We start from the raw sequence: 24,205 nt of genomic DNA, 5'->3' as shown, positions 1-24,205 counted from the left end.
GTTGGGAGAAACTCCAATCCAAAAAAATGAAATAAACCTGCGACCCCGTGGACACCAGGCACTCATGAGTTCCTGGTGTCCTGAGGAACTCATGAGTGCCTGGTGTCCGCGGGGTCGCAGGTTTATTTAATTTAATCAATTTGTTTAACAAACAACATGTGAAAGTAGCTTTTTGTATCTGAATACAGAGACACCCTGTATCAGCTGATGCAGGTAAGGCTGCATTGGTGAAAATATTGATGTGGCACATTATGAAAACTATGTATCTGTCAAAAAGGTTGACATAAGGTTATCTAAATAAAGAGAAAGAGAAACGTTTTTTATTAAAAGGGCAGATCTCCATATGGAGCCTATGAAATGGTTTCTTTTTATTACATAAATTGTGGTATTAGTTTGTATATTTTATATGAATGTTTGTGTACAGCATGAAAATGTTATATGAAATTATCTAATGAACTGTAAAATGGCACTTTTTAATTGTTGTTGCTTGTTTTATGTTTTCTAATGGGGTATTTTTTACTATTATAATCAAATGATGTTTTCATGACAACCTCTTAATTATAATCAATTATCTGCACATTTGGGGGGGAGGGGTAATTAGGGTAAGGTTTGGGTTTAAAAGGCCTTAGCTTCCATTTGCCAAACAGAAGCCTGAGGAAACAGCCTGTTTGGCTGAGAAACGCGTTGCAACTGTTTTGAAACACTTGTTTTTATGTATTGGGGTGCTACTGTTCACATCCCTTGAACTTTTAAATAAATTGTCATTTTTATGGAAGTCTAAGCCTGATCGTTTGTTTGGAGATATTGGTAATCATCCTGCTGCAGGATCAATGTAGCTGGGTCACTGTGATTCCCCAGCTTGTCTCAATCAGCACATAGGTGCTGCTCCTTTTGTGAGTATACAATCTTCACATTTGTCCATTTGTGCCATTTATATTACAGTATTGCACTAGGAGGTGCCCTCTCCTCTCTTTGTGATTCCTTTTCACAGATCCCACATTTTGGCCGCACTTTTAAAAAAGTCTCTTGAAGAATGAAGTTTCCCTTTAAATGACATCATCCAAGATGGAGTCCCTTACATTCCGATTGGCTGATAGAATTCTATCAGCCAATAGGAATTAAGGGGGAAAAATCCTATTGGCTGTTGCAATCAGCCAATAGGATTAAGCTTGCATTCTATTGGCTATTCCAATCAGCCAATAGACTGTGAGGTCAATCCTATTGGCTGATTGGATCAGCCAATAGGATGAAAGCTCAATTTTCCCCCCTTAATTCCTATTGACTGATAGAATTCTATCAGCCAATCGGAATGTAAGGGACACCATCTTGGATGACGTCATTTAAAGGGAAACTTCATTCTTCAAGAGACATAAGAAGAGGATGCTCTGCGCCGGATGTCTTGAAGATGGACCCGCTCCGCGCCGGATTGATGAAGATAGAAGATGCCGTCTAGATGAAGACTTCTGCCGGCTTCGATGAGGACTTCTGCCTGCTTGGATGAGGACTTAGCCGCCTGGATGAGGATGGATGTCCGGTCTTCGAAAACTGTAAGTTGATCGTCAGGGTTAGTGTTAGGTTTTTTTAAGAGTTTATTGGGTGGGTTTTATTTTTAGCTTAGGGTTTTGGGCAATGTAAAAGAGCTAAATGCCCTCTTAAGGGCAATGCCCATCCAAATGACCTTTTTAGGGCAATGGGGAGCTTAGGTTTATTTAGATAGGATTATATTTGGGGGGTTTTGGTTGTGTGGGTGGTGGGTTTTACTGTTGGGGGGTTGTTTGTATTTTTTTTTTACAGGCAATGCACCACAAAAGGCCCTTTTAAGGGCCATTGGCAGTTTAGTGTAGGCTAGTTTTTTTGTTTGTTTATTTGGGGGGAGGCTTTTTATTTTAATAGGGCTATTAGATTAGGAGTAATTCATTGTTATTTTTGATCATTTCTTTTTTTATTTTGTGTAATTTAGTTTTTATTATTTTTTGTAATTTAGAAAAATGTATTTTGTTAATTTAATTAATTTAATTTTATTGTAATGTTAGGTGTTTGTGTAACTCAGGTTAGGTTTTATTTTACAGGTAAATTTGTATTTATTTTAACTAGGTAGTTAGTAAATTGTTAATAACTATTTACTAACTAGTCTACCTAGTTAAAATAAATACAAACTTACCTGTGAAATAAAAATAAAACCTAAGATAGCTACAATGTAACTATTAGTTATATTGTAGCTAGCTTAGGGTTTATTTTACAGGTAAGTATTTATTTAGTTTTAAATAGGAATTAGTTAGTTATAAATAGTAAGTTTTATTTAGATTTATTTTAATTATATTTAAGTTAGGAGTTGTTAGGGTTACGTTAGGGTTAGACAGGGTTACATTAGGGGTTAATATATTTATTTAGTATTAGTGATGTGGGAGGCCAGAGATTTAGGGGTTAATAACTTTAGTATAGTGGCGGCGGCGACATTGGAGGCGGCAGATTAGGGGTTAATAAATTTATGTAGGTGGTGGCGACATTGGGGGCAGCAGATTAGGGGTTAATAAGTGTAGGTAGGTGGCGGCGACATTGGGGGTGGCAGATTAGGGGTTAATAAGTGTAATGTAGGTGTCGGCGATGTCGGGGGTGACAGATTAGGGGTGTTTAGACTCAGGGTTTATGTTAGGGTGTTAGGTTTAAACATACATTTTCTTTCCCCATAGACATTAATGGGGCTTCGTTACAGAGCTTTACGCTCCGCGATTGCAGGTGTTAGGCTTTTTTTTAGCTGACTCTCCCCATTGATGTCTATGGGGAAATCGTGCACGAGCAACTCAAAACACTGCTTGTATTTGGGTGCGGTATGGAGCTCATCGCAACCATATCGCCCGCACAAGCCGGGTTTTTGCAAACCTGTTATAGCAGCACTATTAAAGGTGAGCAGTGAAAATAACTTGCAAGTTATTAGCGAGCCAGCCATAACGCAAAACTCGTAATCTGGTTGAAATTATCAAAAATTCCTATTCTAATACCCATTTTTAAAAAAAACACGTCCAAAATAAAAAAACCTAATCTAGAATAATCTATCAATGGCCCTTAACAGGGCCTTTTGTATGGTATTGCCCTAATGAAATCAGCTCTGTTTATGAAAAAAATACTAACACCCACTAACATTACAAACACTCCCCCAAACCCACAAAATAAAAAAAAACTATCTAAAAAACCTAAGATATCTCATTACCCTGAAAAGGGAATTTGGATGGGCATTGCCCTTTAAAGGGCATTTAGCTTTTTTTACATGCCCAAACCCTAATCTAAAATAAAAACCCACACAAAAAACCTTTAAAAAAACCCCCGAAGATCCACTAACAGTTTTTGAAGTCCCGCTTGAACGATCTTCATCCACGTGGCGAGAAGTCTTCATCCAGGCAGCGAAGTCCTCATCTAAGCGGTGAGAAGTCTTCAACCAGGCGGCCTCTTCAATCTTCATCCTGGCGGCGAAGTCCTCATCCATGCGGCGAGAAGTCTTCATCCAGGCGGCCTTTTCACTCTTCATCCAGGCAGCATCTTCTATCTTGATCCCGTCGGCACGGAGCGGGTCCATCCTAAAGAAAGCCGGCGTGGAGCATCCTCTTTATATGGTCGCCGCCGTACACTGAATCTTCAATGCAAGGTACGCGATCCAAGATGGAGTCCCTTGCATTCCTATTGGCTGGAAAATTTGAATCAGCCAATAGGAATTAGAGTTGCTAAAATCCTATTGGCTGTTCAAATCAGCCAATAGGATTGAAGCAGCTCTCATTCTATTGGATTAATTTAACATAGGGAAATTGTAATTGTAATAGGGTTATGTTTAGGTTTAGGGTTTACTAGTTTAATTTAGTTTATTGCGATGTGGGGGGGCTTTCAGTTTAGGGGTTAATAGTTTACTTTAATATATTTCGTTGTGGGGGGCTTGCGGTTTAGAAATACAATACACAGTATTTCTAATAGAGAGGAGTTTGATCAAAATAATACATTGTATCAACACAAGACTAACCGTTTTGATCAATTTAACTTATATGCATCAATATACAACCCCCAAATAAAACAACTTATAATTGATTTATACACTGCTAAGCTGTCTATAGTACAGCTAGATTTAAACACTTGCTTTAGTATTGTCTAAATCGCACATTCTCTAGCTACCCCTCGAATTTCAAAGAGGATACTCAACAAAAGACAACCACTAAGTGCAGAATACTAACATATACATATAGCTGTACTATAACGTGTATAAGAGCTCATGACTCTTACTATGCCATAGAAAAGCTACTGCTTAATACGGTTGCAATAGATCTGTACAATACACAGACTATTGATAAGAGTCACACCATCAGCAATTTTATTTGTTACCAACTTATACCTCTAACTTGACATTAAAGTCACATTATACACAGTAGTATTAACTACTGGGGGATACTTAAAGGGACATGAAACCCAACATTTTTCTTTCATGATTCAGATAGAGAATACAATTTTAAACAACTTTCCAATTTACTTCAATTATTTAATTTGCTTCCTTCTCTTGTTATCATTTGCTGAAAGGTTTATCTAGGCAAGTTCATGAGCAGCAGAGAACCTAAGTTCTAGCTGTAGATTGGTGGCTGCATATATATATTGAATGTGATTGGCTCACCAATGTGTTCAGTTAGAAACTAGTAGTGCATTGCTGCTCCTTCAACAAATGATACCAAAATAATGAAACAGATTAGGTAATATAAGTACATTAGCAAGTTGTTTAAAATGGTATTCTCTATCTAAATCATGAAAGAAAAGTTTTGGGTTTCATGTCCCTTTAAGTGTGTTTTTAAATTATTTTCCTATTTTATATACTAACTAATTAAAAGTTAAGTTTTATTCATTTCCATAAGTCAAATATAAGCTGCTGTGTCAATTATAAAATGTATTTGAAATACATAAACCTACGCCTAGATTTAGAGTTTTGTGGCCAAAGGGGTGCGTTAGCTACGCATGCTTTTTTCTGTCCGCACCTTTTAAATAACGCTGGTATTTAGAGTTCACAGAATGGCTGCGTTAGGCTCCAAAAAAGGAGCGCATAGCATATTTACCGCAACTTCAACTCTCGATACCAGCGGTGCTTACGGACGCGGCCAGCTTCAAAAACGTGCTCGTGCACAATTCCCCCATAGAAAACAATGGGGCTGTTTGAGCTGAAAAAAAACTAACACCTGCAAAAAAGCTGCGTTCAGCTCCTAACGCAGCCCCATTGTTTTCTATGGGGAAACACTTCCTACGTCTGCACCTAACACCCTAACATGAACCCCGAGTCTAAACACCCCTAACCTTACACTTATTAACCCCTAATCTGCCGCTCCCGCTATCGCTGACACCTGCATATTTTTTTTAACCCCTAATCTGCCGCTCCGTAAACCGCCGCTACTTACATTATCCCTATGTACCCCTAATCTGCTGCTCCTAACACCGCCGACCCCTATATTATATTTATTAACCCCTAATCTGCCCCCCTCAACGTCGCCTCCACCTGCCTACACTTATTAACCCCTAACCTGCCGAGCGGACCACACCGCTACTATAATAACGTTATTAACCCCTAACCCGCCTCACTCCCGCCTCAATAACCCTATAATAAATAGTATTAACCCCTAATCTGCCCTCCCTAACATCGCCGACACCTAACTTCAATTATTAACCCCTAATCTGCCAACCGAATCTCGCCGCTACTGTAATAAATGGATTAACCCCTAAAGCTAAATCTAACCCTAACACTAACACCCCCCTAAGTTAAATATAATTTAAATCTAACGAAATAAATTAACTCTTATTAAATAAATTATTCCTATTTAAAGCTAAATACTTACCTGTAAAATAAAACCTAATATAGCTACAATATAAATAATAATTATATTATAGCTATTTTAGGATTTATATTTATTTTACAGGTAACTTTGTATTTATTTTAACCAGGTACAATAGCTATTAAATAGTTAAGAACTATTTAATAGCTAAAATAGTTAAAATAATTACAAAATTTCCTGTAAAATAAATCCTAACCTAAGTTACAATTAAACCTAACACTACACAATCAATAAATTAATTAAATCAAATACCTACAATTATCTACAATTAAACCTAACACTACACTATCAATAAATTAATTAAATACAATATCTACAAATAAATACAATGAAATAAACTAACTAAAGTACAAAAAATAAAAAAGAACTAAGTTACAAAAAATAAAAAAATATTTACAAACATTAGAAAAATATTACAACAATTTTAAACTAATTGCACCTACTCTAAGCCCCCTAATAAAATAACAAAGCCCCCCAAAATAAAAAAATGCCCTACCCTATTCTAAATTAAAAAAGTTCAAAGCTCTTTTACCTTACCAGCCCTGAACAGGGCCCTTTGCGGGGCATGCCCCAAAGAATTCAGCTCTTTTGCCTGTAAAAAAAACACATACAATACCCCCCCCCAACATTACAACCCACCACCCACATACCCCTAATCTAACCCAAACCCCCCTTAAATAAACCTAACACTAAGCCCCTGAAGATCTTCCTAATTTATCTTCACCATACCAGGTTCACCGATCCGTCCTCGGAAGTCTTGATCCAAGCCTCGGAAGTGTTGATCCAAGCCCAAGCGGGGGGCTGAAGAGTGACGTTGGAACAGTGATCGGAACAGCCAATAGAATGCAAGCTCAATCTGATTGGCTGATTGGATCAGCCATTCGGATTGAACTTGATTCTGATTGGCTGATTCCATCAGCCAATCAGAATTCTCCTACCTTAATTCCGATTGGCTGATAGAATCCTATCAGCCAATCGGAATTCGAGGGACGCCATCTTGGATGACGTCATTTAAAGGAACCGTCATTCGGCGAGTAGGCGTCGGTTGAAGAGGTTGGATCCGCGTCGGTTGGAAAGAAGATGGCTCTGCTCCGCTCCAGAAGAAAGAAGATTGAAGATGCGGCTTGATAGAAGACTTCATCCCGATGATGGACTTCCGACTTGAGCCCGATGATGGAGTTCTTCAGCCGCCGCTTGGATCCAGACTTCAGCCCGAGGATGGACGTCACTCTTCAGCCCCCCGCTTGGGCTTGGATCAACACTTCCGAGGCTTGGATCAAGACTTCCGAGGACGGATCGGTGAACCTGGTATGGTGAAGATAAGGTAGGAAGATCTTCAGGGGCTTAGTGTTAGGTTTATTTAAGGGGGGTTTGGGTTAGATTAGGGGTATGTGGGTGGTGGGTTGTAATGTTGGGGGTGGGGGGGTATTGTATGTGGTTTTTTTACAGGCAAAAGAGCTGAATTCTTTGGGGCATGCCCCGCAAAGGGCCCTTTTCAGGGCTGGTAAGGTAAAAGAGCTTTAAACTTTTGTAATTTAGAATAGGGTAGGGCATTTTTTTATTTTGGGGGTCTTTGTTATTTTATTAGGGGGCTTAGAGTAGGTGTAATTAGTTTAAAATTGTTGTAATATTTTTCTAATGTTTGTAAATATTTTTTTATTTTTTGTAACTTAGTTCTTTTTTATTTTTTGTACATTAGTTAGTTTATTTGATTGTATTTATTTGTAGATATTGTATTTAATTAATTTATTGATAGTGTAGTGTTAGGTTTAATTGTAGATAATTGTAGGTATTTTATTTAATTAATTTATTGATAGTGTAGTGTTAGGTTTAATTGTAACTTAGGTTAGGATTTATGTTACAGGTAATTTTGTAATTATTTTAACTATTTTAGCTATTAAATAGTTATTAACTATTTAATAGCTATTGTATCTGGTTAAAATAATTACAAAGTTGCCTGTAAAATAAATATAAATCCTAAAATAGCTATAATATAATTATAATTTATATTGTAGCTATATTAGGGTTTATTTTACAGGTAAGTATTTAGCTTTAAATAGGAATAATTTATTTAATAAGAGTTAATTTATTTTGTTAGATTTAAATTATATTTAACATAGGGGGGTGTTAGTGTTAGGGTTAGACTTAGCTTTAGGGGTTAATCCATTTATTACAGTAGCGGCGAGATTCGGTCGGCAGATTAGGGGTTAATAATTGAAGTTAGGTGTCGGCGATGTTAGGGAGGGCAGTTTAGGGGTTAATACTATTTATTATAGGGTTATTGAGGCGGGAGTAAGGCGGATTAGGGGTTAATAACTTTATTATAGTAGCGGTGCGGTCCGCTCGGCAGATTAGGGGTTAATAAGTGTAGGCAGGTGGAGGCGACGTTGAGGGGGGCAGATTAGGGGTTAATAAATATAATATAGGGGTCGGCGGTGTTAGGGGCAGCAGATTAGGGGTACATAAGGATAACGTAGGTAGCGGTCGGCAGATTAGGGGTTAAAAAAATTTAATCGAGTGGCGGCGATGTGGGGGGGACCTCAGTTTAGGGGTACATAGGTAGTTTATGGTTGTTAGTGTACTTTAGAGCACAGTAGTTAAGAGCTTTATAAACCAGCGTTAGCCCAGAAAGCTCTTAACTACTGGCTTTTTTCTGCGGCTGGAGTTTTGTCGTTAGATTTCTAACGCTCACGTCAGCCACAACTCTAAATACCGGCGTTAGAAAGATCCCATTGAAAAGATAGGATACGCAAATGACGTAAGGGGATCTGCGGTATGGAAAAGTCGCGGCTGGAAAGTGGGCGTTAGAGCCTTTCCTGACTGACTCCAAATACCAGTGGGCGGTAAAAAACAGCGTTAGGAGCCTCTAACGCTGGTTTTCACGGCTACCGCCTAACTCTAAATCTAGGCCCTACAGTGTTAATCAGTGTATTCTTGACAAGAGTAGGTTCCTTCGTACTCTATCTAATACTATTAGTTGTTTCAATACACTAGCACCCATAACCCAAATCACTAAGATTATATAATTACTCTCTATCAGACGGGTTACATTAAAGGTTTACTATTAATATAAGTAGTGCCATTGGTTTTTTGTGTAAATGTTTAACATAGTTTTTGCGATGCGGGAGGGCCTTGGTTTAGGGGTTAATACGTAGTTTATGGGTGTTAGAGAACTTTGTGATAGTTTAGTTATAAGTTTTATGTTACAGATTTGTAGCGTAAAACTCATAACTACTGACTTTAGATGGCGTTACGGATCTTGTCGTTTTATGCTGTAACGCCGTTTTTTTAGCCAGAACACAAAACTCTTAATACCAACGCTATCGGAATCCCATTAAAAAACGTAAATTTTAAGAGTGCGGTACTGACGTTGCGTTACAGGCTAAAAGGCTTGCGGTACACCTATACCGACAAGACTCGTAATGGCTGCGGTGCTGTTTTAACGCTGAAATTACCATATTTTCAGAGTTAAAAGACGAACGCACAGACTTGTATTCTAGCTGTTTGCTTCTTCCTTTGAATGACCAATAAAAAAATAAAAAGTTTGGGTTTAAAATATTTAGGTAATAATGACTGTGACGCTGCTATTTACAATGTACACCATCTTATGATATTTCTGCAAAATAAAGTTATTTTCTAAAAATGCTTTTCTGCTGAAAAAGTGAGGTATAATTTGTGTGGGTATATCACAGAAAAAAAAATGTATGTGTAAATATCAATAAGGGCCAAACGGGGTGTGAAAATAGCTTAGCAGCAAAGGTTTATTATTATTTTAAAATGGGGTCCCAAATATACTATTGGGAATAGCGCCTTTGGCAGTTAAATAGTTTCTCAATGGGAACTGGATTGTTTATGTGAGTGTGTTAATTTGTCCTTATTCTTTGTATATGCATTTACAACTATATATTCAAAAAACCTCTTATGCTGGAAAAATCTGTTTGGCGTTAAGTTTTAGATCAATTTGGATATGGCAACACTAATGTATTAGCTCTTTTTTTATTCTTCATTAAATATGTTTTCTAACTTACCATTACTCCTCATTTCATTTAACGTCTTAAGGTCCAAAATATTGATGTCTGCTGTGTCTAGTTGAAGAACAAGAAATCACATTAAAAAATAGATAAAATCCACTATGCAAAATATTATCACAAAGCAAAGCTAAACATAATTTAACAAAATATTGTAATTGGGACAATATTAAACTTTCTTAGAGTGTACAATTTAAACAAATATATATTTCAATTTACTTTTACAATCATATTTGCCGCTTTCCCTTAGTTTCATTTATTAAAACTAGCCCCTCCTTCCAGCCCGCAAATCATTCATCCTCAGCCCTGGCTCATTTATGCTCATTTATCTAACACACTAGCTATGCAAATGTCCCCACACTGCTGAGTGACATTAGAGAAAGTCTCAAGTAGCACTCTGTAGGTCCAGCAGCTAAAAATTATGAAGGATGCAAGCTATCACGAGCCACTGGCCAGCTCCCCAGCAAGAACTCAAATCCAAGAAACAGCAGCGCCTTGCTTCAAGATATATATTTATTGCAGAGACAAGTAACAAAATTGCAACATTTCGGGGGACAACCCCTTAATCATGCATGTGTACATCACATCCTGTGTGCTTTAAATAGCCAACAAATTAACCCAAACGTGTTTAATACACCTGAACAGACCTGAGCATACTTCCACCTAGTGGTTAAATGTTATAAATACAGATAATTTAAAAACAGAATAAGAATAACATATTTAGAGCAGCAATATAACGTATACATTGTTATCATAATACATTTTTTAACTATTGAACCAAAAAGAGACCAGGAATACTTTTCAAAATTCATCTACCTACTGCCAAAAATAAAAATAAAAAATCATGATTTACTAAAAGATGGACCAGTCAATCTCCTTTTTCATTTGGGAATAAAGTGTCTAGCTTGAAAATCCAATAGGCTTCTTTTTGTTTTACCCTCAATTCCCTGTTACCCCCTCTCCTAGGTCTCTCAATGTAGTCAATAATTTGAAACCGCAGTTGGCTAATTGTATGACCTGCCTCTATAAAAATGGCCAACCACAGGGGATGTTAGTACCTTACAGCGAGTATTACTTTTATGTTCCACAATTCTATCTCGGACCATCCTGGTGGTCTTGTCAACATAGGCCAGTCCACATGGGCATTTAATCATATAAATAGTGTATTTCAAATTACAAGTGTAAGACCTCTTATGTTAATTTTTATTCCTGTGAGGGGGTAAGAGAATTGGGATCCCTTAATCATAGAATTGCAGCTTGAACACTGCAAACAAGGATAAGATTCTTTATATACCTCAGTGATATATGTTTGTTTAGAAACAAATGAAGGGCCAATGTCTGCTCTGATAAGCCTATCACGGAGACTGCTTTACTTTGTATGCAGGCATAGGCATGTCATTAAATTCTGTTATATTAGGATTGCTTTTCCTTAGTACATGCCAATGTTTGCGTACAATTTTCTGTACCTCCATAATTTGTTTTGAGTACTGTGACACAAAAATAAGTCTATCATTAGGCTTGTGAGAGGGTACTCCTGGGAGTCATTAATACTTTCTCCATCTCTTCTTTTATGAAGTCCCCAGGGTATCCCCTATCCAGAAATGTTTGGCCCATCTCAATAAGTCTTAGCATAGCAGTTTCCTCATTAGTAACAATCGCCTAGATTTAGAGTTTTGTCGGTAAAAAGCCGCGTAGCTAACGCTGCTTTTTTTCCCAACGTACCCTTCCAACAACGCTGGTATTTAGAGTTGTCTGAGGGGCTGTGTTAGGCTCAAAAAAGGGTGCGTTGAGCCTAACTTAGCTCCACTTCAACTCTCAATACCAGCGTTGCTTACGGTAGCGGTAAGCTGGGAAAACCTGCTCTTGCACGATATCCCCATAGGAAACAATGGGGCTGAGCTGGCTGAAAAAAAACCTAACACCTCCCAAAAAGCAGCGTTCAGCTCCTAACGCAGCCCCATTGTTTCCTATGGGGAAACACTTTCTAAGTCAGCACCTAACACCCTAACATGAACCCCGAGCCTAAACACCCCTAACCTTACCCTTATTAACCCCTAATCTGCCGCCCCCACTATCGCAGACCCCTGCATATTATTATTAACCCCTAATCTGCCGCTCCGGACACCGCCGCCACATACATTATCCCTATGAACCCCTAATCTGCTGCCCCTAACATCGCCGACCCCTATATTATATTTATTAACCCCTAATCTGCCCCCCCCCCAATGTGGCCGCTACCTAACTACACTTATTAACCCCTAATCTGCCGACCGGACCTCGCCACCACTATAATAAATGTATTCCCCTAAACCGCCCCACCCTGCCTCACAAACACTATAATAAATAGTATTAACCCCTAATCTGCCCTCCCTAACATCGCTGCCACCTACCTACAATTATTAACCCCTTATCTCCCACCCGCAACATCGCCGCTACTATAATAAAGTTATTAACCCCTAAACCTAACTCTAACCCTAACCCTAACACCCCCTAACATAAATATAATTTATATTAAACAAAATAATATTCCTAAAATTAATTAATTATTCCTATTTAAAACTAAATACTTACCTATCAAATAAACCCTAATATAGCTACAATATAATTAATAATTACATTGTAGCTATTTTAGGATTTATATTTATTTTACAGGCAACTTTGTATTTATTTTAACTAGGTACAATAGCTATTAAATAGTTAAGAACTATTTAATAGCTACCTAGTTAAAATAAATACAAAATTACGTGTAAAATAAATCCTAACCTAAGTTACAATTAAACCTAACACTACACTATCATTAAATTAATTAAATAAATGACCTACAATTACCTAAAATAAAATACAATAAAATAAACTATTCTATAATACAAAAACAAACAAACACTAAATTACAAAAAATAAAAAAGAATTACAAGCAGTTTAAACTAAAAATATCTGATTGGCTGATGCAATTAGCCAATCAGATTGAGGTTCAATCCGATTGGCTGATCCAATCAGCCAATCTTATTGAACTTGCATTCTATTGGTTGATCGGAACAGCCAATAGAATGCGGGTTCAATACGATTGGCTGATTGGATCAGCCAATCGGATTGAACTTCAATCTGATTGGCTGATTGCATCAGCCAATCAGATTTTTTTTCTACCTTAATTCCGATAGACTGATAGAATTCTATCAGCCAATCGGAATTGAAGGGACACCATCTTGGATGACGTCCCTTAAAGGAACCTTCATTCGTCTCTAGTCCGTCGGGGAAGGAGGATGTTCCGCGTCGGCGGGATGAAGATGGATCCGGAAGAAAGAAGATAGAAGATGCCGCTTGGAAGAAGACATCGCCCGGATGGAAGACCTCTTCTTTGCCGCTTGGATCAAGACTTCACCCGGATGGAGGACCTCTTCTTTGCCGCTTGGATCAAGACTTCTGCCGGATGGAGGAGATCTTCTTGCTCCTCTTGGATGAAGAATTCGGCTCGGCTGGGTGAAGACGACTCAAGGTAGGGAGATCTTCAGGGGGTTAGTGATAGATTTTTTAAGGGGGGTTTGGGTGGGTTAGAGTAGGGGTATGTGGGTGGTGGGTTGTAATGTTGGGGGGGTATTGTATTTTTATTTTCATGCAAAAGAGCTGATTACTTTGGGGCAAGGCCCCCAAAAAGCCCTTTTAAGGGCTAGTAAAAGAGCTGATTACTTTTGTAATTTTTAATAGGGTAGGGAATTTTTTATTTGGGGGGCTTTTTTATTTTATTAGGGGGCTTAGATTAGGTGTAATTAGTTTAAACTGCTTGTAATTCTTTTTTATTTTTTGTAATTTAGTGCGTTTTTTTTTTTTGTATTATAGAATAGTTTATTTTATTGTATTTTATTTTAGGTAATTGTAGGTAATTTATTTAATTAATTTAATGATAGTGTAGTGTTAGGTTTAATTGTAATTTAGCTTAGGATTTATTTTACACATAATTTTGTATTTATTTTAACTAGGTAGCTATTAAATAGTTCTTAACTATTTAATAGCTATTGTACCTAGTTAAAATAAATACAAAGTTGTCTGTAAAATAAATATAAATCCTAAAATAGCTACAATGCAATTATTAATTATATTGTAGCTATATTAGGGTTTATTTGATAGGTATGTATTTAGTTTTAAATAGGAATAATTTAGTTAAATTTAGGAATATTATTTTGTTTAATATAAATTATATTTATGTTAGGGGGTGTTAGGGTTAGGGTTAGAGTTAGGTTTAGGGGTTAATAACTTTATTATAGTAGCGGTGACGTTTCGGGTGGGAGATTAGGGGTTAATAATTTAGGTAGGTGGCGGCGATGTTAGGGAGGGCAGATTAGGGGTTAATACTATTTATTATAGTGTTTGCAAGGCGGGAGTGCGGCGGTTTAGGGGTTAATACATTTATTATAGTGGCGGCGAGGTCCGGTCGGCAGATTAGGGGTTAATAAGTGTAGTTAGGTAGCGGCGACGTTGGGGGGGCAGATTAGGGGTTAATAAATATAGGGGTCGGCGATGTTATTGGCAGCAGATTAGGGGTTCATATGGATAATGTAGGTGGCGGCGGTGTCCGGTCGGCAGATTAGGGGTTAAAATTTTTTATTAGAGTGGCGGCGATGTGGGGGGGCCTCGGTTTAGGGGTACATAGGTAGTTTATGGGTATTAGTGTACTTTAGAGCACAGTAGTTAAGAGCTTTATATTCCGGCGTTAGCCCATAAAGCTCTTAACTACTGACTTTTTTTGGCGTTAGGAGTCTTGTCGGTAGAGGCTCTACCGCTCACTTCTCCAAAGACTCCAAATACCAGCGTTAGGCAGATCCCATTGAAAAGATAGGTTACGCAAATGGCGTAAGGGGATCTGCGGTAGCCTGGAATCGCGGTAGGGAAGTGAGCGGTAGACCCTTTCCTGCCTGACTCTAAATACCAGCGGGCGGTAAAAAGCAGCGTTAGGACCCCTTAACGCTGCTTTTGACGGCTAACGCAGAACTCTAAATCTAGGTGAATGTGTCTAACGTTCAAAAACTGACTCCTAGGGTGAGACTTAATCAGTGTAGAGTTATGAGCACTAGTGTAATGTAACAAGTTATTCCTGTCTGTATTATTGGCCAAATACCAAGTGGCGCTATACCGAAGATACAATGGATGCTCAAATACAAATTTTTCTTTAAATACATTTATGTATAAGTTTGCATAATTGGGGGCGACATTGGAACCCATGGCAGTACCCGGTAATTGAATGTAGAAGGAGTCTTCAAACAAAAAGAAATCAAATTGAAATACAAAATAAATTTGTAACTTTTTCAATTTATTGTCTGAATTTAAGGTGGATTTAATGGCTGCTAGACTGTTCTCATGTGTAATGGAAGTGTATATACTTACAACATCAAGGCTGAATAAAATATACTTGTCATTTTATAATTGTAAACCCTCGAGTTTGGAGAAAAAGTCCCCTGTGTCTTTTAAATAGCAATACCACCAAGATTGATTATACAGAGATGTATGCATACAACTTCACACTAATATAACCAATGTAAACATAAGTGACTCACAGCTCATCCCAAGCTTCCACACAGCTTTGTGTGCTGTGCCCTTTGTTCTTTTAATTTTGGATAATAAAATGAACGTTTTATAACTAAATAATCCTCTCCAGCTTGGTGCTTTTATAGGACATCGCTATCCTTGTTGTTTTTCTTTTAAATAGCTACTAGATAGCATCACAAAAGGTTGTAATATCTTGTCTAGCAATGTTTGAAAAATTGGTGCTTGCAACAATGGGGCGACCAGGAGGTGAGTGCTATCCTCTACCAACAAAAACCTTGCTGTGTTTACATCTATTACTCCATGCAGCCTAGCAAAATGTAATATCTTATTTACCTCCTTGATTATATTGAATAAGGGATTAGAATTTACTTTTTTATAGACATTAGAGTCAGATAGCTGTTGAATTTTTCACCTTTATAATAATCCTTATTCAAGATTACTGTTTCAAAATTAAATCAGGTCTAGTTTTTAACCTTTTCAATGCCTCGCCATCCTTCCTAGTAAAGTTAATATCACTATTGCTCACAAAATGTGTATTTCTATGCATTTTTAACTGTAGATTCGATATGTCAGCAACTACTAGTTTCTCAAAAGTATTAATGCTGGCATTAACATTAGAGGGGCAAAAGCTGCTCTTATTATGAAAAAAATCACAGTCTAATTGTGGACAAAAAGACAGACCCTTGTCCAGTATTTTAAGTTCATCATCTGGAAGAACATGGGAAGAAATATTTACCACTATTTCTTCTGATGGGTTTACCGGGTGGTCCGAAGTGCAAACTGTACCCCCTTTCTGGATCTGGTTTTGGTTTATTCTTTGGAGCCGTTTGCGGTGCCTCCGTCCGCCTCGCTTCCACCTACGTCTGATTCCCAGTGCGATGACTCTGAGCTGCTGCTTGCTGTTTGCTCCTCCTGGGTTGCCTGCTTCTGATGTCTCCTCTGTTTGGGGACGGAGCACTGGTTGCGGCCATTTGGGTCATAGATCTATCGATAGAACCTACCGGACTGGTAATTTCCTTAATTCAGCTATACTTGCTGCATTTACTTTCAGGATTTTATCCAGATATGAGGGTGAAAACTGTGTCTTAAGTTCTTCTTCCAGGTTCTCTACCGTAACTTTCAGTGTCTCTATATCTTTTTGCAGGTACTCGACTGTTAGTACCAATATGTCTAAAGACCATTTGTTTAAAATCTGATCAAATTTTCGACAGTACTCTTTTAGCAGGGTTGGCCTTACATGCATCCGCAAACCCCTGGGGATATGTTTAACCCAATGGTATTCAGATAGGGTTGCAGCATGTAGGTCATATGACATCCTTTTCTTGCATAGTCGTGAGTACTGAGTAGTGGAGACCTCGGTAGGAGAGGTGTGCAGAAAGTCCCTTGAACCACAAACCAACATGGTTATCCTTGCTGCTTCCAATTCGGAATACATAAATACTTGTGCTCCACCTGCTTCAGGTAATTACTTTTCAGCCAATGTAGCTGCTTGGTCCATGGTCAGTGAAAATAGAGCAGGCTCACTTCCACGATGTCCGTTGTTAACTCTGACCTCAGGGGTTCAATCAAGTTCTAGTACGGCTCCTGTGCCTGCAAACTCTCTCCAGCTTTCTTTTTTGGGTGGTAAAATTCCTCTGTTGCTCAAATGATCCTTACAACATACGCTACACATTTTAGCTGTGAAAGGCTGTAGAAAACAGCTGAGAGAGTTTGCAGGCACAGGAGCCGTACCGGAACTTGATTGAACCCCCGAGGTCAGAGTTAACAATGGACATTGTGGAAGCGAGTCTGCTCTCAAACATCCGGAAAAAAAACTAGAAGACCGTTGAAGGGAAACATTCTTCCTGGAATCCAGGCTCAAGGACGTGCCACCATCAATCCAAAGTATACAGCAGAAGGGTGTCTCTGCTTGTCTACGACTTTTACCGGTAATCGCCAGAAAGAATAAAAGACTGCATCCTCCAACAGACATTTTTTTTTGCTTCGAGATTTGCCTAAAAATTATTTTTATTTACTACAAAGTCCCAGGCACTTTTTTATACAGATATTTTTTTAATACACTGTATTATTCCTATAACTGGCCAGTTAATTAGGAATCATACGTTTTTGGACTATACATTATCTGTCTCTTGCCAATTAGCACTTACATTATCTGTCTATTGCTAAATAACAATGAAAAAATATAAGTTGTAACTTTACAGTTACTATATTGTAACCATACCTCACAATAGATTGTACTCATTCTTTAGAAGATTTTTAGAAGATTTTTATCATTTAAACTTATGTATTTTGTTGCTTTTTATCTATTTAAATGATGGAAAAACTAATTTATCAGTAAAGAATTTTTATTTAAATCTCTGTGTGGGATATATTTTTCAGGTTATTCCCTATCTTTTTATATTTATTTTTATCTAGTAACACAACCAATTGTTCCCTTGGTGGTGCTATCTATTTTTAGACTTAATCAACCTTTTGAATTTCTATTTTTATCCAATATTGTGGTTTTTATTGGCAGTTTTGGATGTTTAGTGGATAATTACTGCTTGCACTTTTTACAGTTTTTTCCTATCTTTTAGAGCTTTGTGACAACTTGTTAGATTTAAATGGTTTACCTCTGAAAATCGAATAAATAATTTATATAAAAAGTTCTATTTACAACCTTAAAGGGACATGAAACCCTCATTTTTGTTCTTTCATGATTCAGAAAGAGCATGTTATTTTAAACAGCTTTCCAATTTACTTCTGTTATCAAATTTGCTCCCAGTAATGCATTTCTGATTCTTCAACAAAGGATACTAAGGGAATTAATTAAACTAGATAATAGAAGTGAATTGGATAGAACATGCAACTTTAAGCATCTTTCTAATTTACTCCTATTCTCAATTTCTTTTTGTTCTCTTGCTATCAATCAGCAAGCGCAATCCAGGGTTCTGAACCAAACATGGGCTGTCTCCTTACCTTAGATTCCAGCAAGAGAATGAAGAACAATTGACAATAAGAGTAAATTAAAAAGTTGCTTAAAATTGCATTCTCTATCTGAATCATGAAAGAAAACATTTGGGTTTAGTATCCCTTTGAGTAGAAGTGTAAACATAATTAAAATAATTGAAATGTAAAATAAGTTGTTAAATAAAAACAGCTTTGCAAAATATATATTATGGGCTAGATTACAAGTGGAGCGCTAATTTATTGCACTCCTGCAAATGTCCAAATTTTCCCATTTGCGGGCGCACAATAAATAATCCATCATTAAAAATGGCTGGTTATTGCTACTGCGAGCTTGCGGTAGCAATTAGCGATTATAAAATTAACCAGAGATCAGATCTCTGGTTAATTTTACAATTTTATAATTTTATAAATGTGCCCCAAATGCCCCCCAAAAATAGTGGTGTGTATTTTATAAAAAAATTAAATTGTAGCATTTTTATTTTTTAATAAAATAACTGCACCAGGCAATTTTGGGGGGCTAAAGTTGACAGGTGTGGGTTTAAAAAAAAAAACGGCACTGAAAAGTGCCTTTACATTGCAGTCTATGGGAACTGTGTGTTCCCAGTAAATATATATGTATATACTTATACACATATATATTTATGTGCTAATATGTGTATATAAACACATAAATGTATATGTATATATTCATATACATATATATTTCAAATTTGCTGCCATCACTGTGCGACTTACCCCCTTCGCTGCACTAGTTCACATGCCGTGTCTCACGGCATCAGAATGAGGCTCCCATTAGAGGCTATGGAAGCGCACTCTTGTGAGCGTAATGCTTCCCAGAAATTTGAACGCGAGTTCACGTTCATATTGCTGTCAACTTGTAATAACAGTGCACATTAGCGTGCGCTGGAATTACTCAGTGGAGCGCAAATATCGATTTTACGAATGCGATATTTAGCGCTCCACTCATAATCTGGCCCTATATATTTATAATAAATACATATGAATGATGACATACACACCAATATAATTATTGCTTTTGTTTTTTGTTGTTTTGTACATAATACTTGTTTTTATAGTTCTCTCACAACATGTGGTATTCATAAACTTACTGTTTCTAGGAATCTCCAAATGATTCACTTTTAAACTGAGTGTAGAAACTGCAAAAAAAGAAAAGAAGAAATATTAGAAAATGATCCTGATTACTGCTAAGCTCTCTTAAACTGTGAATTGCATAAAATAATTACTCTTACCCTATCACCCATTTTGTAAAGTCCTTATCAAAACAAACCAGATACAATCTCAAAGCAGAATGTCCAGAACTTCCCACAAAATTTTCAATACCCCAGATATAGACAATAATATACTGAAATTTATTGGAAACAAAAAAATTCACATTAGAAAAATTCCTGACAGGTTTCTTAAATCATTTCAGAACTAGGGATGGGCAAATGTTTTGCAACATTCGAAAAATGAAACAAATTTTAACACATTCGTTGTTCTTTTGTTTGTACAACATTCTAACATTCGTTTTATGTATTTGAATTAGGCAATATTCGAATTCGAAAAATTCAAATTTATATATTTGTAATAGTATTTCTAATGCTTTATTTAAATGTAATATTCGAAATAGAAACATTTGAATTGATATATTTGTATCTATTATGTATCAATTTACTAAATTTCTGTCAGAACGCACTATACCACCTTATGTTAAGTGTCATACAATTACCAATACCACCTTTACCTTTTAGTTCCTCCTAGCCTATTTAAGCTTTCTCCTGACGCCAGCCAGGTGCTTAGTAATTGAGTTTTATCCCTAGGTAACTCTGCTACAAACTGAGCTCCTGCTTATTTCAAGCTACCTTATTGGAAAATAGTTTAAAAACTTATTTCAAGGGAAACTGACACCCTGCTACGGTGTTCTGTTTCCTCTACTTTGGTTACGGTATTCATTTCAGTTACATCTCCACTTATATTATCAAGCCAGGATTATACTTCAAACATCTGAGTGCTTTTGCAACATTACCGGAAGATTTGTAAGTTTATTTCTCCCGCGGACTTCAGTCCTGTGACGTCAGACGCCAACCGCAACCGGTTTTCAGTAAGCTGTCACTCACCGCCTATCAACTGTTGTCTCGAGTGCCGCTCGTGTTCTCTGTTCTCAGCCGATTCAACAGGTAACCTGCGACTAACTCACTACAGCTAACAGAGTTGTGTAACATCTAATTGTGACTTTAAATCTCTGGCGCACACCTCACTAATTTGGGCACAGAGGCACTGCTACATTAATTGTATTGTGATACATATGAACTGATACTTTTCCACAAATCATCAGAAAGAATTACTTTGTAAATTTGTTTCTAAATGGACACTTAACATATTAAGTTACTCCTTTATTTTTCCCTAAGTCTCCACATAGACTTAAAGTTTATTAACTCACTCTGAGCCCCATTATGGTTAACATCGTCATATGTTAATTAAGTGCTGAGTGAAACATTATATCTGATCCGCAGCTGTAGATCCACAGCAATAGTTGAAAAATCTTTAACCTACATAGCCTTGACAGAATTACTAAGCCAGAATAATGGATCCAGTGGATCTGCCGCAAATTGTTTACAATCTTACACAAAAGGTAGATCAACTAGGACAGGCCATGAGTGCCTTACAAGTGGAGAATGAAACTTTGAGAAAGGTTATCAGAGACACTGTGAAGGTTACAACACCACCTCCGGTGAGCCAACCTGAACCTCAGATAGCATCCCCTGATTCAGTGGCGTATTTAGGTTTTGTGCTGCCCTAGGCACTCAAAATTCTGCTGCCCCCCTACCCCCCACCATCCTAGCTTTTTGGCCTTTTTCAGCCTTAATATTTTTTGGTCTGGGTGTTTCATGACATTTTTTTTTTCATGGCATTTGCAAAGTAAATATTAACCGCCGCTAGCAAAAAACTTGCATACACTCATGTGGGTTGAATTAAGCCTGCATGCACCTCAGCAGGTTTGAAGGGAGAGAAAAAAAGGGAGAAAGAGAAAAAAAATAGTGGGAGAGGAGAAAATGGAGGGAGAGGACAGAAATAAGGGAGGAAGATGAGAAAAGAAACACACAGGCTCAGTCTGACACAAACTTTCACTCACAAACTCTTACATTCTCTCACAGACACACACACACTCTTCTACCCTATCTCTCATATACACTCTCTCTCTCTCTCTCTCTCTCTCTCTCTCTAAGGCACTGACATTTTCCCACACACACATCCCAGGAATAGAAACATTTTTATGGGAATTTTACCTTTATTTTTGTTCTTATTTCATATTTTTGTAATTGTAAATACACTTATTCTGTGTCTGTGAAGATCAAGCAAGATCATTCAGGGCTGCAAAGTTTATCTAAGTAAAATAGCAAATGACATTCAGAAAACATCACATCAAGTGGCTCTTGCAACAAGTCTTGTTCTGAAAGCTGAGTAATTGTGCTGTGTTTTTTTTTTACAAATATCTGCCACTGGCAGCAAAGGGTTAAAATAAGGCTGAGAAGTCTCACCTAAGTACAGCAGAAGACGTTATGGTCTGCAACTCTGTAAAGCTCCGTGAAGGTAATTAGCAGGAGGAGGAGGGGATCTTATCTGATTAGACCGAGAGCAGGAAAGGCAGGCAGCTAACGTTCACAGAATCTTTATTTTACTGCACTGACCTCCCTTGTTACCTCTGTGCGTTTGCCTGTTAGCTGACAGGGTGTAAAAGCCAACTTGCTACACAGCAGTGTAAAATGCAGTATTTACGGAGCAGGAAGCTCAGAGCACCAGCAAGAGTCAGACACAGTGAGACCAATGTGGCATTGCGGTGATAGCCCCATGAAACAGGAACTACACTGCTGTGCTGTCAGTCACTAAGTTGCTGTGTGCTGGAAAAGCAGGGCATTAAATTCAAAACTACCTAATAACGGATGGTGTACTGAATGATCATGTTTGTTTTAAAAGCAAAAGCCTACTTACCGCTGTGAACTCGGTCCCTCTGCAATCCTCTCTGTCACAAGTATCGACTGAGATGCAAGTGAAAAAGCTCCCGCCTCCTGACACTAACTCCTGCTGCCCGTGCTAAATAACTACTCCTGTCTCCAGCTCTCTCACCCGGACTGCCACCATTTAAACAAAACAAAAACAATTTCAAATAATAAAAAAAAAACAATGCATCTAATATTAGCATGTGCGCTCTCCTAGTGAGCAGCATGCATATAATCAGCTGGGTCTGCCGCCCCCCCAAATCTGCCGCCCTAGGCCCGTGCCTTGTTAGCCTAGGCCATGATACGCCCCTGCCCTGATTTATTTTCAGGCGACAGACGCCTATATCGTCAATTTAAGAATGCATGCATGTTGCTTTTCACACTCAAACCTAAAACTTACCCTAGTGATCACCTGAAAGCTTTGACAATGATATCTTTTTTACGTGGTGAACCCAGGATCTGGGCAGACTCGTTTTATGAAACACATAATCCTATTCTCACTTCCCTACCAGATTTCCTCACTGCCATGGATGAATTGTATTTGGATACTAATTCACAAATTACAGCTGAAACTAAGATGAGAGCTTTACGACAAGGTTCTAAACCAGTTGAGGTGTATATCACCGAATTTAAGCAGTTCTCTACAGACTCCCAATGGAATCAAATAGCTCTTAGAAACCAATTCAGGCTGGGTCTCTCTGAGTCTATTAAGGATGAGTTGGCTAGAGTGGTTCTACCAGATACATTGGAAGGACTGATGAGGCTGTCCATACAAATAGACAGGCGTCTCAGGGAAAGGAGAAGTGAAAGACACAGTTCTGAAGTTATCTACCGGAAACCTACACCTCCCATACCCCATGGGGCTACCAGTAGTTCCACTCAAGAGCCGATGGAGATTGGAGTTCTAAGAGGTCCTCTGTCACTAGAAGAAAAGCAGAGACGCAAATCTCTAGCACTCTGTCTATACTGTGCTAATCCTTCTCATTCCGTAAAGGAATGTCCACTGCTACAAAAGAATAAGAAAAGTAAGTGCATTATGACTAACATTTCTACCTCAAAGCAGAATAACCCTATTTACTGTATCATCTCTCTCTCTTTGCAGTGGGAACGTAGACGCCTAACCACTGAGGCTATTGTTGACACCGGGGCCCACGGGAATTATATAGATTCTACCATTGTGAAAATAAATAAAATAGCACTTGAAAGAAAAACCACTCCTGTCTCTATTCCTGTGGTTGATGGCACATACATATCTAGCGGTCCAATAACACATCATACTGTTCCTTTATTGGTTACCACACAAGACAATCATCATGAATATATTCGTTTTGATGTTTTGCCCTCTCCTCTTTTTCCTGTGGTTTTAGGTATACAGTGGATTTGTTTGCATGAACCCACTATAGTCTGGAAGACATTAAAACTCACTTTAGACTCCCCATATTGTAAGCGTACCTGTACATCCCCCACACATGTAATACAGGTAGCATAGGTAGATGAGGAGTTGCCTATCATTCCCAAGGAGTATACCCAATATATAGAAGTATTTAGCAAACGTGAGGCAGAAAACTTACCACCGCACCGCAGTTATGACTGCCCCATAGACCTGAAACCTGGTGCAACTATACCTTATGGTCACTTATACCCGTTGAGTCAACCTGAGCTTGAACATTTAAAAGCTTATTTAGACGAGAACCTTAAGAAGCGATTCATCAGACCCTCGGTATCTCCTGCTGGTGCAGGTATGTTTTTTGTCAAAAACAAAGATCAATCATTACGTCCGATCATAGACTACAGAGAATTAAACAAAATCACTGTTAAGAATAGGTACCCTCTCCCATTAATACCT

At 37.8% G+C, this 24,205-nt stretch overlaps 1 protein-coding gene across 4 annotated transcripts in view; it reads right to left on the bottom strand.

Annotated features, from left to right (window-relative positions):
- LOC128663538 (F-box/LRR-repeat protein 12) overlaps window positions 1–24,205 on the bottom strand; it is a 495,942-nt gene that overhangs the window by 427,216 nt on the left and 44,521 nt on the right. For all 4 annotated transcript variants that reach the window (XM_053717912.1, XM_053717913.1, XM_053717914.1 and 1 more), the window contains exons 3-4: window positions 19,471–19,518; window positions 9,875–9,931 (exon numbers count right to left, since the gene is read on the bottom strand). In XM_053717912.1, coding sequence (XP_053573887.1) covers window positions 9,875–9,931; window positions 19,471–19,518 — 105 coding nt within the window. The remainder of the gene's footprint in view (window positions 1–9,874; window positions 9,932–19,470; window positions 19,519–24,205) is intronic.

Source organism: Bombina bombina, chromosome 6 (assembly GCF_027579735.1).
Source record: "Bombina bombina isolate aBomBom1 chromosome 6, aBomBom1.pri, whole genome shotgun sequence".
Taxonomy (NCBI): domain Eukaryota; kingdom Metazoa; phylum Chordata; class Amphibia; order Anura; family Bombinatoridae; genus Bombina; species Bombina bombina.
The sequence above is the reverse complement of the archived record's forward strand: the minus strand, read 5'-3'. Positions and strand labels throughout refer to the sequence as shown.